General features: G+C 40.7%; 1 protein-coding gene across 3 annotated transcripts in view; it reads left to right on the top strand.

Annotated features, from left to right (window-relative positions):
- The window catches only part of CDK6 (cyclin dependent kinase 6), a 248,447-nt gene that overhangs the window by 53,291 nt on the left and 178,855 nt on the right, over nt 1-16,301 (top strand). For all 3 annotated transcript variants that reach the window (XM_055589718.1, XM_055589717.1, XM_055589719.1), the window contains exon 3: nt 9,294-9,429. In XM_055589718.1, coding sequence (XP_055445693.1) covers nt 9,294-9,429 — 136 coding nt within the window. The remainder of the gene's footprint in view (nt 1-9,293; nt 9,430-16,301) is intronic.

Genomic DNA, 16,301 nt, shown 5'->3' with positions numbered 1-16,301 from the left:
TCACATCTTGTAAACTTGCTCAGTCTGGGGAATCCCCATTTTATTTGTAAAACACGTTTTGATTAGTGTATGCAAAAGTATAAACTCATAGATCCACACTGCCAGTGTACGTAGATAGAAGCAGAAACTAAAGATGAACTGGAAGAAAAGGAACGATGAGGCTTTCTTATGAACACACTTTTTAAGGCTATAAAGAATAAAAGTGGTTTAGTAAATGAAGAGTGTTGACTTTGCATCCCCTTAACAGATCGTGGGAGCCTTCAATGTAACTGTATAATCACAAAGGGGTTTCCCTCAATGGGGTTACTACTGATACGGCATCCCTGTGCATTTCCACTTTCAGCAAGAGCTAGTGGAAGGGGGGTTGCTTAACTAAGGGTTTTAGGAGTACATATCTCTCAGCATTGGACTCATTCTTTAAATGAACTAAACTCAGTATCCTTGTATTATTACTTCACTTCCTCTTAACCAACTGAGGCCTTTCTGATTCTAGGTTCCATATTCCTGTTTGCTATGAGCTTATCTCTCTTTCCTCCTTTATTTTTTCCTCCATAAAATGCCCCTGTGGGCAGACGAGGAACCATAGGGGGAATCCTGGGGAGAAGCCGCATGGCTCCTTGGGAGCCATTACTTAGTCAACTCTGCTGCTGTCGATTACTCTCGCCTGGAGGGCACCCTTGTGGAGGACCCTCCTAAGGCAAATCATCTCCCAGCAAATCAGTGAACTGGGGCAGTCACCCTACTGCTATGTTGCTGTTCAGTCCCTCGGTCGTGTCTGACTCTCTGTGACCCCATGGACTGCAGCACGCCAGTCTTCCCTGTCCTTCACTGTCTCCTGGAGTTTGTTCAAACTCATGTCCATTGAGTTGATGATGCCATCTGATCATCTCATCCTCTGTCACCCCCTTTGCCTCCTGCTTTCATTCTTCCCCAGCATCTTGAGCTTAATTCATTTTGTCTAACGTATAAGATGTATTTAAGGTCAGATATTGATGATTAAAGTCATTTAATTGTTTCAGAATGTTTATAGATGTCTTAGGACTTTTTAAAGTCGTATAAAACCCAACTCACACGGGATAAGCTCCAAAACAACATTACTAGCTCACATAAGTAACGAATCCAGGGGCAGGTTGGGCACAAATGGATCTAGGTGCTTCACCGATGTCATCCAGAATCTCTTGCCTGTTATCTCCCCGCTCAGGCTTTCTTCAGTGTTGGCTGCATTCCACGGTGGGTGCCCTGAAGTGGTGGCAGAGACGGCCACCAGCAGCTGCAGGCTAATCACTTGCCAGTTTGGTAATCCCAGAATAAAGAGAGCTCTACTTTCCCAGAAGTTCTAGTAAAATTCCTTGGACCAATTCTCATGGTCCTGTCCATCCCTGAATCAGTCATCATCACTGTGTCCAGGGTAGGGTACGTGCCATCCTATGCAGGCGCCCCACAGCTCTGTTGCCTGAGTGTGGGCCAGAGATGGTTCCTCAGCAAAAAGTGACGGTATGGTCTCCAGAAGAGATAATGGATATTGGAAATGGAGACATCACAGACGTCTCTCTGTAGTGGGATGTAGAATGAATTTACTCTGATGTTGATATTCAAGTTTCACATAGTACTTGTAGAACTAATACATAGCCATATACCACTACTTGAAGTTTTACAAGTTTACATGTTGGTTGTCTTCCCTGCAACTGGGTATGACACTCTTAAAAACGGGACCCGTCTTAGATCTCTTGGACTCTCTAAAACCAAGTACAGTGCCTGCACATGGCAGGTACTGATAAATGTTTACAGATGCTGCTGAAATGGTGCTTTCCTTCTAGCAGTATGCTCATTATTGCTGGCAGCAAATACTTCTGGAATTACACCATTCAGTGCTGGTTGAGAATAAGCACACGTAGTCTATATTTAATGAGCAAAAGGAGAATACCCTGGCCAGTATCCCGTAGTGTAGCGCTAGTGGAATGTGCGAACATAAATTTGGTGCATGCAAGCTATAACCACAGAAGGTGCTCTGTGGACCATAGAGGAAGAGAGTAGAGATTTTTTTTTTTAATTTCTCAGTTCTGAAGACTGCCGATAGTTCAATAAAATTTTATTTAGCACTTTTAGGCAGTTGCGCCAGACATCTCACAGCTCTTAAATTGTTTGACATCCAAACGTTCAAGAGTATGGAAAAAAAAGTGACAGGAAAAAAATCCTCACAGAACTTCCTGTGACAGGTCAGAGTTTTAATCACAGCAAATAATGCAGATTTCCCTTTAATTATAACCACAATAGAAAGGCAGGGAATGTGTTTACAGAACATGTTGTTTGGAAGACCTTTGTAAATTGTTAATCTTTGGAAATCCCAGACCTATTGGACATAATCCCATCCATTAGACGAAGACAACTTGCCTATGCAGTAGATCCAGAATAGTGAGTTAAGTGGAGAACACGAACAGGAAGCAGTCGCTCCGAATTCCAGTGGGTAGGATGCAGAGTTAATTCGTGGAGATATTTTGTTGTGAGATGATTACATCACTAGGGCAGCTGGACAGCTGAGTGCGGCGCTGGACCGCAGTGCTTGCTCCCTGCCCTGCAGCTGGGGTGTCAGGGCAGCAGAGACAGGGAGAGGATTGCTTTATGGGATGGTTAGGGGCTTGTCTGACTTAAATGTGAAATGATAATGACCTCTCTGCCTTTTTTTGTATCATGTTTCCTGCAGCTAAATTGCATTCATAGACTCAGAGAGGGCTCAAGAACCACTTTCCATTTCTACTTTTTGAATATTCACTTGGATCACATTAAGCTAAGCCCTAATGGATAACTTTTGAATGGTAGTTCTCATTTCCTCTAGAAGTCATCTGAGATATTTTGTTCATCTTCGACACAGTGTGATTATATTTCTCTTACAGCCCTGTAGTTATGCAATCGCTGAAATGGTAATTTTGTCAGTTTACTGAATAGCAAAGAGATTTTTTTTTTTAAGGTTTAGAAAGCCTTGAGATGTTGATCAACACAAGAAATCAGACAGCTGAAGTTGTTTCCCAGGCTTTATGTTCAAGTGTTCAGACCTGTCTGGCCCTTTTGTTTTGCAAGTGTTAGGGGCTCTAGGCAGCCTAGCCACATTCCTTATTGATTTATATAAATAAATTACAGATTGTTAACCTCCTGCCAAATACCAGGGATTTCAGTTCTTGTTTAGCTCAGTTGCTGTATGTGAGTCTGATCTGTTATAGTAAAGCATCTATCTTCTCTTTATTGCTCACCAAAGTGATTACTATTTGCTTTGGGCTGATTCCAGATACAGTCATTGTAGATGAGAAAGCATCCAAAATATTATGTTCTAAAATTCCTAAGATTAGTATTTATAACTGTTGATTCAAAGTGCATTTTCTACCCGTTATCACTAATGTACTGAAGGAGGAAAGGGCAACCCACTCCAGTGTTCTTGCCTGGAGAATTGCATGGACAGAGGAGACTGGCAAGCTGTAGTCCATAGGGTCACAAAGAGTCAGACAAGACTGAAGCGACTTAACACATAACATAACATCACTAATGTAACTTAATTTTACTATGGTAATGTTTACTAAACAGTCGAGTCAGGCTTCCCAGCTGGTGCTAGTGGTAAAGAACCCGCCTGACAATGCAGGAGACATAAGAGATGTGGGTGCAGTCCCTGGGTTGGGAAGTTCACCTGCAGTAGGGCACGGCCACCCACTGCAGTAACCTTGCCTGGAGAACCCCATGGACAGAGGAGCCTGGCGGGCTACAGTCCACAGGGTCACAAAGAGTCTGACAAAACTAAAGTGACTGAGCACTCAAGCACTCAAACAAGTCAGACTAAATTTCACATTTAATATAGAGTCAGTTCCGTTCAGTCGCTCATTCGTGTCTGACTCTTTGTGAACCGCAGCATGCCAGGCCTCCCTGTCCATCACCAACTCCCGGAGTTCACCCAAACCCATGTCGATCAAGTCTGTGATGCCATCCAACAATCTCATCCTCTGTCGTCCCCTTCTCCTCCTGCCCTCAATCTTTCCCAGCATCAGGGTCTTTTCCAATGAGTCAGCTCTTCGCATCAGGTGCCCAAAGTATTGGAGTTTCAGCTTCAGCATCAGTCCTTCCAGTGAACACCCAGGACTGATCTCCTTTTGGATGGACTGGTTGGATCTCCTTGCAGTCCAAGGGACTCTCAAGAGTCTTCTCCAACACCACAGTTCAAAAACATCAATTCTTTGGCGCTCAGCTTTCTTTATAGTCCAACTCTCACATCCATACGTGACCACTGGAAAAACCATAGCCTTGACTAGATGGACCTTTGTTGGCAAAGTAATGTCTCTGCTTTTCAATATGTAGTCTATTTTTTTTTTTTCAATTGAACTATATTTGATTTATAATGTTGTGTTATTTTTTTTTTTTAATTTGAATGGGGAGGGAGGAGGGAGGAGGGTTCAGGATGGGGAACACATGTATACCTGTGGCGGATTCATTTTGATATTTGGCAAAACTAATACAATTATGTAAAGTTCAATACGTAGTCTAGGTTGATCATAACTTTCCTTCCAAGGAGTAAGCATCTTTTAATTTCATGGCTGCAGTCACCATCTGCAATGATTGTGATTTTGGAGCCCAGAAAAATAAAGTCAGCCACTGTTTGCACTGTTTCCCCATCTATTTGCCGTGAGGTGATGGGACCGGATGCCATGATCTTAGTTTTCTGAATGTTGAGCTTTAAGCCAACTTTTTCACTCTCCTCTTTCACTTTCATCAAGAGGCTCTAGTTCTTCTTCACTTTCTGCCATAAGGGTGGTGTCATCTGCATATCTGAGGTTATTGATATTTCTCCCAGCAATCTTGATTCCAGCTTGTGCTTCTTCCAGCCCAGCGTTTCTCATGATGTACTCTGCATATAAGTTAAATAAGCAGGGTGACAATATGCAGCCTTGAAGTACTCCTTTTCCTATTTGGAACCAGTCTGTTGTTCCATGTCCAGTTCTAACTATTGCTTCCTGACCTGCATACAGGTTTCTCAAGAGGCAGGTGAGGTGGTCTGGTATTCCAGTCTCTTTCAGAATTTTCAACAGTTTATTGTGAGCTACACAGTCAAAAGCTTCGGCATAGTCAATAAAGCAGAAATAGATGTTTTTCTGGAACTCTCTTGCTTTTTTGATGATCCAGCAGATGTTCGCAATTTGATCTCTGGTTCTTCTGCCTTTTCTAAAACCAGCTTGAACATCTGGAAGTTCACGGTTCAGGTATTGCTGAAGCCTGGCTTGAAGAATATATATAGAGAGTAGTATTTCCCAAAATGTCTTCTGTGGATTATTGAGTCTGTAGGATGTTGGTGGCCAGCACTGGAGTCCAAAGCTTACAGGTTCTTTTAGGACTTTTACTGCTCTTGATGCCACCTTTGAAGTTCTAAGGAAACAGTAATAGGCTCCATTTCCCAAGTGAAATTAGTATATTATTATTATTATTATTAATATTATTATTATTCATAGTATCAAGTGAAACTTATCTTAAAAAATAAAAATAACTCTCTCCTTGAACCAGCATGAGCCACTTCTTTTCATAGCCTAGAAGAATATATAAGTATATACATTAAAAGTTATACAATAATATTCTACTCTGTGTCTTTTTAAATATGTCTCTTTTAAAACTCCACTTTTAAAAATATTGCCAGTGAAAATAGCGCCTTTTCTCCATGGCTTATCATTAGAGGCAGTTAGCAGCGACCCCAGGGAGCTCACACTTGGATATCACAGGTGCTACAGGCAGCAAGAGTGAATCTTAAGAAATTGCAGAGTGCTATAACTTTGAGAAAAATAACTTGGGTGAGTTAGATGTTATTCTTGCATTGTGACACACGGAGTGTTTAAAAACGGTTTCAGTGAGATGAAGCAATGTAGCATACAGCCAGGGGTGTTAGGTAACTAACAACGGTTTGGGAGCAGGTGACCCTTTGGTTTTGCAGTGTTTTATGATCACTTCGTTCTCTAGTTATGTCCCTGTCAATGTTTATTTTCCTTTTGAAAATTACTAAAATGTCTGATGTATACAGACCTTAAGTGCAGTAAGAACTGGAGTTAGTTACTAGATTTTTACTGACTGGAGGCAGTGATAAGCAATGTATTTTTATTAAGGAAATGTATTGTTGATGATAGAAAGCATTTTGAAAGTAATGTGTAAGAAGCATAGCTGTAATGATGCAGTTCTCATGTTTGTATCTGATTTTAATACAGGCCATTTTTGGTTCACTGCTGTTTTATTTTATCACAAAAATAGAAGCAACTGATATAAAGAAGCTAGGTGATTGTGGAACAAAAAAGTAAAGCTGTCAAAGAATATGGGTTTAATGGGAAGAAGATGATTCAAAAGAGCCTGTGAATAAGTGGTAGTTACCTCGAATTACCATATTCAAAGAAGTGTTTTCATAAACTTCCCAGGTCAGATCCATTGTTGTTCAGCGTCTGACTCTTGGCGACCCAATGGATTGCAGCACACCAGGCTTCCCTGTCCTTCACTATCTTTCAGAGTTTGCTCAAACTGATGCCCATCGAATTGGTGATGCCATCCAACCATCTCATCTTCTGTCACCCCTTTGTCCTCCTGCCCTCAATCTTTCCCATCCTCAGGGTCTTTTCCAGGGAGTCGACTCTTCGCATCAGGTGGCCAAAGTATTGGAGCTTCAGCTTTGGCATCTGTCCTTCCAATGAATATTCAGAGTAGATTTCCTTCAAGGTTGACTGGTTTGATTCATGAATGATAGCAATCGTATTTTTCACAGTACGGCATGCATATGATTTATGACACTATTTGTAATACATTTGTTAATTAGGAGTTTTTACTTTATCAGAATCATTTTTTCAGAATAAGTCACATTCAGTTCAGTTCAGGTCAGTCGCTCAGTCGTGTCTGACTCTTTGCGACCCCATGAATTGCAGCATGCCAGGCCTGCCTGTCCATCACCAACTCCCAGAGGTCACTCAAACTCACATCCATCGAGTCGGTAATGCCATCCAGCCATCTCATCCTCTGTTGTCCTCTTCTTGTCCTGACCCCAATCCCTCCCAGCATCAGAGTCTTTTCCAATGAGTCAACTGTTTGCATGAGGTGGCCAAAGTATTGGAGTTTCAGCTTTAGTGTCAGTCCTTCCAATGAACACCCAGGACTGATCTCCTTCAGAATGGACTGGTTGGATCTCCTTGCAGTCCAAGGGACTCTCAAGAGTCTTCTCCAACACCACAGTTCAAAAGCATCAGTTCTTCAGTGCTCAGCTTTCTTCACAGTCTAACTCTCACATCCATACATGACCACTGGAAAAACCATAGCCTTGACTAGACGGACCTTTGTTGGCAAAGTAATGTCTCTGCTTTTCTATATGCTATCTAGGTTGATCATAACTTTCCTTCCAAGGAGTAAGCCTTTTAATTTCATGGCTGCAATCACCATCTGCAGTGATTTTGGAGCCCAGAAAAATAAAGTCAGCCAATGGTTCCACTGTTTCCCCATCTATTTCCCATGAAGTGATGGGACCAGATGCCATGGTCTTTGTCTTCTGAATGTTGAGCTTTAAGCCAACTTTTTCACTCTCCTCTTTCACTTTCATCAAGAGGCTTTTTAGTTCCTCTTCACTTTCTGCCATAAGGGTGGTGTCATGATATTCAAAGACTTTAGAAATTTAGAAGTTAATTTTATAAGTAAATGATTAAAAAACTTAGAATGTTTGGAAGTAGACAAAGTAGGGAAGAAATTTGGTTGATCTTAATTGATTTTACTGGAGTTGGAGAACTCACCCCAGGCTACCCAGAATTAAAAAGTAGTTTGGATCTGGCTATGAAGTATGTGTGGTTGTTGGTGTTGCTCACTCCATCTGATTTAACTTAATCATAGTGTTTAAAGTTTACTTTAGATTTAGAGAGAAGTACCAAAGATTGTGGAGCCCATCGATTGCAGAAATGCAGTAGAGTGGCATGGTGAACCAGCTAGGCATTAAAAATTTAAGTGCTAATGTACAAAGTGGCTAATTGTGAGTCAACCCTGCATTTTAGTACTTGGGTTACACGCACATTTATAGTTAATTTCTTTGAAGAAAGTGTTGTTTCATTTTAAAACTTGAAAGAAAATAATAGAATAGAATTTTTATTAGCCTTTTCTTAGTATTTATATTACATTCTTGTCCTGAAATTTATTTCCAGCTTGTTTATGTGTGGCGTGTTTAATTCTTTATATGTTTGGTGAGCATCTCATATCCTCCCCCGCACCCCCCGCCCCCCAATGATGTCCTTTGCTTGTTGAAACTAAAGGAGGATCAGTCCTTTGGCTTGAAAATTCTTTTGATTACTGAAGGCTTTGTTTTTAAAACTTAAATTTGGAATTAGTTGTAGGATTTTATGGGATAAATTGAATTCTCCCATCAAAACATAATTATAAAGTTTGTCAGCCTGCCTTTATCATCTTAGGGCAGAATAGTTTGCCAATGCAATGTCTGCATCCTCCTCAAAAAAAATTAAAAATTCACAATTTTTATTAGCATGATATTTGGAGTTTTAAAGCAAAGAATTCATGCCCTTTCCAGGGAGATGACTGGATTGACCAGGATGAGAACACTTTCTTAGAAATAAACCAGATTTTTCCGTATTCCATTTTAATTACTTTCATAGACATGATTTGAAGACCTTAAATTCCAGGAAAATCTAAATCGCAGAGTCCAGTGTCCTTAAAGAATGCTTAGTCTCTGTCTCTTCAATAATTCTTGACCTATGAGCTAAGAACCGTGTTTTTTATAGAGGCTGCAGTTCTTGAAACTATCTCCAGCAGCACGTTCTCCGTAAGACCTTAAGTAAGGACTCTCCAAGCAGACGTTCTCGTGCTGCTTTCCATTCGCCGCTGTGACTTTTGTCACCACGGAACCACGTGCTCCTCTCCTGAGCTTTCATGTTAAAGAGTCAGACCCAGGTGGCATTAGTGATAAAGAATCTGCCTACCAACGCAGGAGACACAAGAGACGCGGGTCCAGTCCCTGGGTTGGGAAGATTGCCTGGAGTAGGGGATGGCTGCCTACTCCAGTGTTCTTGCCTGGATAATCCCAAGGGCAGAGGGGCCTGGCAGGTGACAGTTCATGGGGTCCCAAAGAGCAGGACGCAACTGAGGGACTAAGCACTAATAGGTATCCTTCCATATTATCACAAGGAATGATCCAATCTAGTCTTTCCCCCCGCCTTAATTTTGTGATCAAAGGATATGTGTCAGACTTACAGATTACTTCTTTTCGTATTGCCACCTACCTAATACTTACTTCTTTTTCCTTTTAGGTTGTTTGACGTGTGTACAGTGTCACGAACAGACAGAGAAACCAAACTAACGTTAGTGTTTGAGCACGTTGATCAAGACTTGACCACTTATTTGGATAAAGTGCCAGAACCTGGAGTGCCCACCGAAACCATAAAGGTACTAAGAGTCCTCTCTCTGCCTGGTCAAACAGTCACACTGTTATTTAAACAGTGGCATTCTTTCCTTACGAAAATTGCCAGAAGTAGAGCCTTTGGAACTCAATATATAGTTAAATATATCTAGTATGACTAAGTGGATGTTTAAAGAATGGGGTATATTCTAGTTCACTAATTTTAGAACTCAGTGGAAAAAACCCTTTAGTTCTAATATATATTAAAATTATTAGGAAATACCTGCTCGTACGTTATCAGGCCCTGAGCCTACGAAGTATAGTTTAGTAAGTATATTAATAGCTCAGCCATTTTCTGATGGTTTGTGAATTCTGCGTTTTTTCCTCACTCATAAAACATTTATAGGAAGCCCAGAAGTGTCAGGTACCATCCCAGACTCTTGGGATTGAAAGATGACTTAAGACTCCTTGGAGGTCAGCAAGCTAGATGCAGTATATTGACTCCAAATCTTTTCTGCCTTTAAGTCTAAAGGGAAGAGCTGCTTATAAAGCTTCATTGGTCTTACTTTGTTCTGCTTAATTGAACTCCCCAGTTGATCTTTTAGATCTCTGCACATATGTGCAGGTGTTCATGGAGATCTGTTTGGTTTTGTGAATTAGGTGAAACAGACTCTTTACCTTATCATTCATTGTGTAGAAATGACTTCTAGAATTCAGTATCATTTTATTTTATTTTAATATAAATTTATTTATTTTAGTTGGAGGCTAATTACTTTACAATATTTTATTGATTTTGCCATACATCAACAGGATGGGGAACATGTGTACACCCATGGCAGATTCATGTTGATGTATGGCAAAATCAGCATCATTTTAGGTAAGAGTGAATACCTAAAAATAGTTTATATTCTGAACAGAGTAAGAAAGATCTTTTAGTGACAGCTAGGTAGGTTCCCAGTTTTGGTACATTTAGAACTTGACATATTGAATGATTTATTTATTTGGTTTTAGACCAATATATAGAATTTATTTTCTCCCATCTGCCTTTCATAAGAATCTGCCTGCCGTTGCAGAAGACACAAGAGATGTGGGTCTGGGTTAGGAAGATCCCTTGGAGGAAGAAATGGCAACCCATTCCAGTATTCTTGCCTGGAGAACTCCATGGACAGAGGAGCCTGGTGGGCTAAAGGCCATGGGCTTGCAAAGACTCGGACATGACTGAGCAACTAACATACCACAGTCCTCCTTCCGTGTTCTTGGTCATTTTCTCTTCTATCTCTGCATCCTCTTTCCTCCAGAATTCTTTTCCAGTCTTGTGACTTCAGTTCTCTCCTTTATGAGTGTGTCCAAAATACTATGTTCAGCATGCAGGGCAGAACATAGCCCCATTCTGTACTCTGCTTTCTGGCCAAATTGGACTAATCCGCGTCCTCTTGGTGTGGCTCACAGCTTCCTCCCTCCGAGGCCTTCCTCTCGCTGCCATTTCTTTGCTCCCCCCACTAATAGCTATCTGCTCACATTTTTCAGGGCTGACCCCAGATACCGTTTGGCTAACTTTTACAGCTGGATGTGATCTCATTTGTCTTTTAGCACTTGTTCTACACCTCTCTTCCTCTTTATCATATTTTGTTCATTTGTGATTATTTGTGTCCATATCTTGCTTATTTGTTCGTCTTTGTGTCCTGACAGTCCATACTCAGAAATTTATACACATAGGTACAGTAAGACACGTTGTCAACCATGCTTCAGATATAATTAATTGAAAATTATTGTTTTTTTAAATGACTTCCAATAGCTTAAACATAGACTGTCAACACAAGCATTGGCTTCTTCTGATCTATTTCTGTGTTCAAAAATTTCATTTCAGTTCAGTTCAGTCGCTCAGTCGTGTCCGACTCTTTGCAACCCCATGAATTGCAGCACGCCAGGCCTCCCTGTCCATCACCAACTCCCGGAGTTCACCCAAACTCATGTCCATCGAGTTGGTGACGCCATCCAGCCATCTGATCCTCTGTCGTCCCCTTCTCCTCCTGCCCTCAATCCGTCCCAGCATCAGAGTCTTTTCCAATGAGTCAGTTTTTCGCATGAGGTGGCCAAAGTATTGGAATTTCAGCTTTAGCATCAGTCCTTCCAAAGAACACCGGGAGAGTTTACACCCTGCATTTCCAGCTACATAGGTCTTTTGAACTTCATGTTAAATTCTCCTAGGATGTTAGAGGCTGCCAAGTGGAATCATTTGCAAAAGTGAAAGTGAAAGTTGCTCAGTCATGTTTGACTCTTTGCGACCCTGTGGACTTTAGCCCACTAGGCTCCTCTGCCCATGGGGTTTTCTAGGCAAGAATACTGGAGTGGGTTGCTGTTCTCTTTTTCAGGGGATCTTCCCAACCCAGGGATTGAACCCAGGTCTCCCGCATTGCAGGCAGATTCTTTACCATCTTAGCCACCAGGGGAGCCTAAGAGCACTGGAGTGGGTAGCCTATCCCTTCTCCAGGGGATCTTCCTGACCCAGGAATCAAACCGGGGTCCCCTGCATGGCAGGCAGATTCTTTACCTACCAGCTGAGCTACTGGGGCTTCCCATTTGCAGCAGTATCAGTAGTTAGAACAGCTGATAAACTAAAATGATGTGCTTAAACTAAGGCTTGATCAGGCAAGAGTAGAAAATAATGTAGAGTGGGGGAAATTCTACTTCCCCTCAAGGGTGGGGATAGAGAGGTAAGCTGGATTAAATGAGGCACAGGCAGAAAGGCGTTCACCAAGGTGAGGAGGAAAGAGAGAAGTGAAGTAGGGGAGTGACCGAGCCAGGCTTCAGGAGCAGAGGATTGGTGCTTATCAGCAGAAGCTTTTCCTAAGGCAGCTTGTTGGAAGTATTTCTGAGTTCTTCACCTATCCACGGGAAGGGCGTGTCGCTCCATTCTGTTGAACAGAAGATTCTCCTGGCGGCTGTTAAATGTCTTCAGTCAGGGTCAGCTCGACTCTCACAGAGATGGAGGCGGGGGCAAGTTCTGTGGTTATTCAACGTTTGTGGTTAATTGTGCGTTGATGTTTTCATAGTAAAACCAAACTATAGTCAGGCAGTATTTCAGGCAGCTAATTTGTATGTTAATGGCTAATTGAACATCTTTCGATAACTTAAAAGATTGTCACAAGACACTTTTCATCTTCATCCTTAATTTTTTTTAATTGAAGTAAAGTTGACTTACAGTGTTGTGTTCGTTTCTGGTTTAAGTAAAGTGATTCAGTTACACACACACACACATATATATATATTATTCGTTGTCATACTTTTTCCACTAAGCTTTATTATAGAATATTGAATATCCTATAATATCCCTGTGCTAAACAGTAGGACCTTGTTATTTATTTTATATATAGTAGTTTGTATCTGCTAACTCCAGGCTCCTAATTTATCCCTACGTGCCCCATTTCCCTTTGGTAACCGTTTTGTAAATAAGCACACTAGTATCGTTTTTTTTTTAGATCCCACTGACAAGTGGTATCATATGATACTTGTCTTTCTCTACCTGACTTCACTTACTGTGATAATCTCTGGATCCCATCCTTGTCGCTGCAAACAGCGGTATTTATTCTTTGTTACGACTGAGTAATATTCCATTGTGTTTCCCTGTCTTGGCTACTGTAAATAGTGCTGTGATGGACACTGGGCTACATGTATCTTTTCAAATTAGAGTTTTCTCCAGATAAATGCCCATTCATCCTTAATTTTAAAAAATGTTGTTGAACTGTTCAGATCTACTTTTCTTTCTTATTAAATATAAGAATATAAGGGTTTGGGTTTAGTTTTTTTTTTTACAATTTGAGTGTTTGAGATTATTTAAGGTCATTATCAAAAACATGAGTAATCATTTATAAGTGCTGTAATACCATCAAGCGGATAGTGATTTTTTGGAAACAGATAGTTTTAAGTTCAATATATGATTGATATAAATTTATTTTTAATGAATACTTGTATCTTTTGTTTGTAAGCTGTTGTCTTTTTAAGCATTGGTATGCAGAATAAATAGCTGCTAAGTAGACAGTTCTGGCTAGTTGAATTTTTCAAACCTGCAGCCAGAGAACAGAAATATTTTGTTGTTGTATAGCTCACTTGTGAGAAGTCTTAGTAACTATATCATTATTATTATTATTATGAGGGACCTATTGGGAACATGGATTGAACTATTTATACAGAATGCTTTCTCATAGTAAGAGTTTTTCTGAGTATACTTATACAAACATTAATTAAAATTTTACGGGGCAAGTTCTATGCTAGGCACCTTGAGAACACAAAACTGAATGAGTCATGAATCTTTGCTCAGGGGCCTTAGAATGTAAGAGCACACAGAAGCCTGTAGGACACTTCGCTGTGGTTTTATAAGTAGTTCAGTTGGTGTTGTCAAGTTTTAAAAAACCCACTTATTTATAAAGAAACACAGTTTGTAGCTGATTCTTGCATTATGGTAGCAAAATATTTTCTAAAATGTTCTTCAAAATCATAAATATTATTGTCTTGCATATATCAGAACATGCCATGTTTCAGAATAGGTAAATAGGTTCAATATTTTAACATGAAATAGGCATAGAACAGAAAATCAAGGAGAGAGACCTCTTATTACGATGATGTGCGCTGCGAGAATCGTCCTCCAGCACCTGTCCCCCTCTGTGTCGTCTTTGACACTGTTTACCTGTTGGTCCTCCTCAATTTAGCGTCTCCTGAGTGCATGTTCAGGACATATATTGCATTAGGTGAGCTGTATTTGGTAAAACTAGGATGCTGCATGGTCTCTGACTGACTGTTGCAGAGGTAAAATCTTTCTGTTCAGGACCGTTGTCAGTCTGTCTGTTAAAAAAAAAAAAGAACACATTGTTAAAACTAGAAGCTGGGCTTATCTTCTCAGTATACATACATCACATAGCAATTTTAAAATGCATTTAAATACCATTTGTTTTTAAAAGGCAAAAGACTACCCCTGAAGCCCTAAGTATTTATGATGGTTGATAGTTGGTGAACTCATTAGAGGAAATTCGGTCATTATCGTAGGGCTTTCCTGGTGGCTTAGATGTCAAAGGATCTTCCTGCAGTGCAGGAGACGCAGGTTCAATCCCTGGGTCGGGAAGATCCCCTGGAGAAGGAAATGGCAACCTACTCCAATGTTCTTGCTTGGAGAATTCCATGGACAGAGGAGCCTGGTGGGCTGTCCATCAGATCAAAAAGATTCGGACACGACAGAGACTAACACTTTCACTTTTCCTTTGTCATTACCATGTGGTCTGGACTGAACATTGTCATTGAGAGAATGATGAGAATACAATAAAATTATAGGTGGTTCTTTCCAACATTTTAAAATGCTCTTCTCCTAAAAATGAATAAATAATCACATCTTATCGTATTTACTCTTGATCTTGAAATTTTCATTGCATTCTTTAATCTCTTTTCTTGATGTCCTAAGACACAGTCATTCATGGCGACATTTGCATAAAGAACCCTCTTGACTGCTACGCTGTGACGTCAACCAGTACTCAGACTTTGCCTCGTAGGCTGACCATTGCTGTATCTTGTTTTCCTCTCTGTAGTTCAGAATGTTTTTTGATCTCCTTAACTGTGGAGGAATTCAGTGCATCTGTTTAATTTGATCATTTGAGATTCGATATTATCTTCTTAGACTTCCTTGCTTAAACTTATGAGGCAATAACTGACACCTTATGATTGTCTTATTCTTTTCTTTGGGGCTTCATAGTATGTTTTGAGTATATGTGTTTATGTGGCACCTTTCACTTGTTAGAGGGGGGCGGTGCTTTATAAGGAAAGGAAAAACAGCGGCTTCCAGATTGTTGGGTTTTCTCTTTCATGTCTTTATCTGCCACTCTGTGAGAAAGAATCAGAAAGAACTGTAAACAAATTCCCTCACTTTGCTCCTTTGTCATATGTAACTGCTACCCAGAAAAAGAACTGTATGACAGGATACATACATGCTAAGTTGCTTCAGTCATGTCCGACTCTTAATGACCCTGTGGACTGTAGCCTGCCAGGCTCCTCAGTCCATGAGGTTCTCCAGGCAAGCATACTGGAACAGGTTGCCATGCCCTTCTCCAAGGTATCTTCCCAACCCAGGGGTCGAACTCAGGTTTCCTGCCTTGCAGGCAGATTCTTAACCACCTGAGCCACCGGGGAACCAATGAGTACTGGAGTGGGTAGCCTATCCCTTCTCTGGGGGATTCTCCCAACCCAGGAATCAAACTGAGGTCTCCTTCATTGCAGGTGGATTCTTTACCAGCTGAGCTACCAGGAAAGCCTATATATATATATATATATATATATATATGAAGAAACTCCTGTGTAAAAATCTCACACTTTACATGCCTGCAAAATGTAATACCCTCTTTTATTAAACTGTCAGTTGGTCCTCAGACTTGCCTCTCTGGTACATTCTCTCTCCTGGTGTCTAACCCGGCTTCTCAACTATCTTTTAAGCTCTCTGAAGTCCCTGTGTCATTCTTTGGACATTCTGTATATGTAACGTGTCTTTCACAAGCAGCAATTCAAAGGCACTGAGAGATCACACAGAACACCAGCTGACTCTCCAAAACAGAGCACGGTTCTTTCAGCTCAAGACCACATGGCCTCTTTGGATGACTCAGTCTTGGAATAAAAATTATATTTTGTGTGTGTATCTCTGTAACAGACAAATTCTACCGGGCTCGAGAAGGCCGAAAGACCTCAAGGTTTATGAGTCTGTGCGGGTCATTTTCTCTGCGAATTAGATTTCATTTTATCTTCGATTGAATGTTTCTTGGAGATTTCTGTTGGTTGTAACATTTTCAGTAGGAGATAAAATGTACTATTAAGTTTATGTTACAAAACCCAGACTTCAGAGACTGACACACACTCTTAATAGCACCTGTTTTCTGCCTCTGGGAAA

This window comes from Bubalus kerabau, chromosome 8, assembly GCF_029407905.1.
Source record: "Bubalus kerabau isolate K-KA32 ecotype Philippines breed swamp buffalo chromosome 8, PCC_UOA_SB_1v2, whole genome shotgun sequence".
NCBI classification, from domain to species: Eukaryota; Metazoa; Chordata; class Mammalia; order Artiodactyla; family Bovidae; genus Bubalus; species Bubalus kerabau.
The sequence above is the reverse complement of the archived record's forward strand: the minus strand, read 5'-3'. Positions and strand labels throughout refer to the sequence as shown.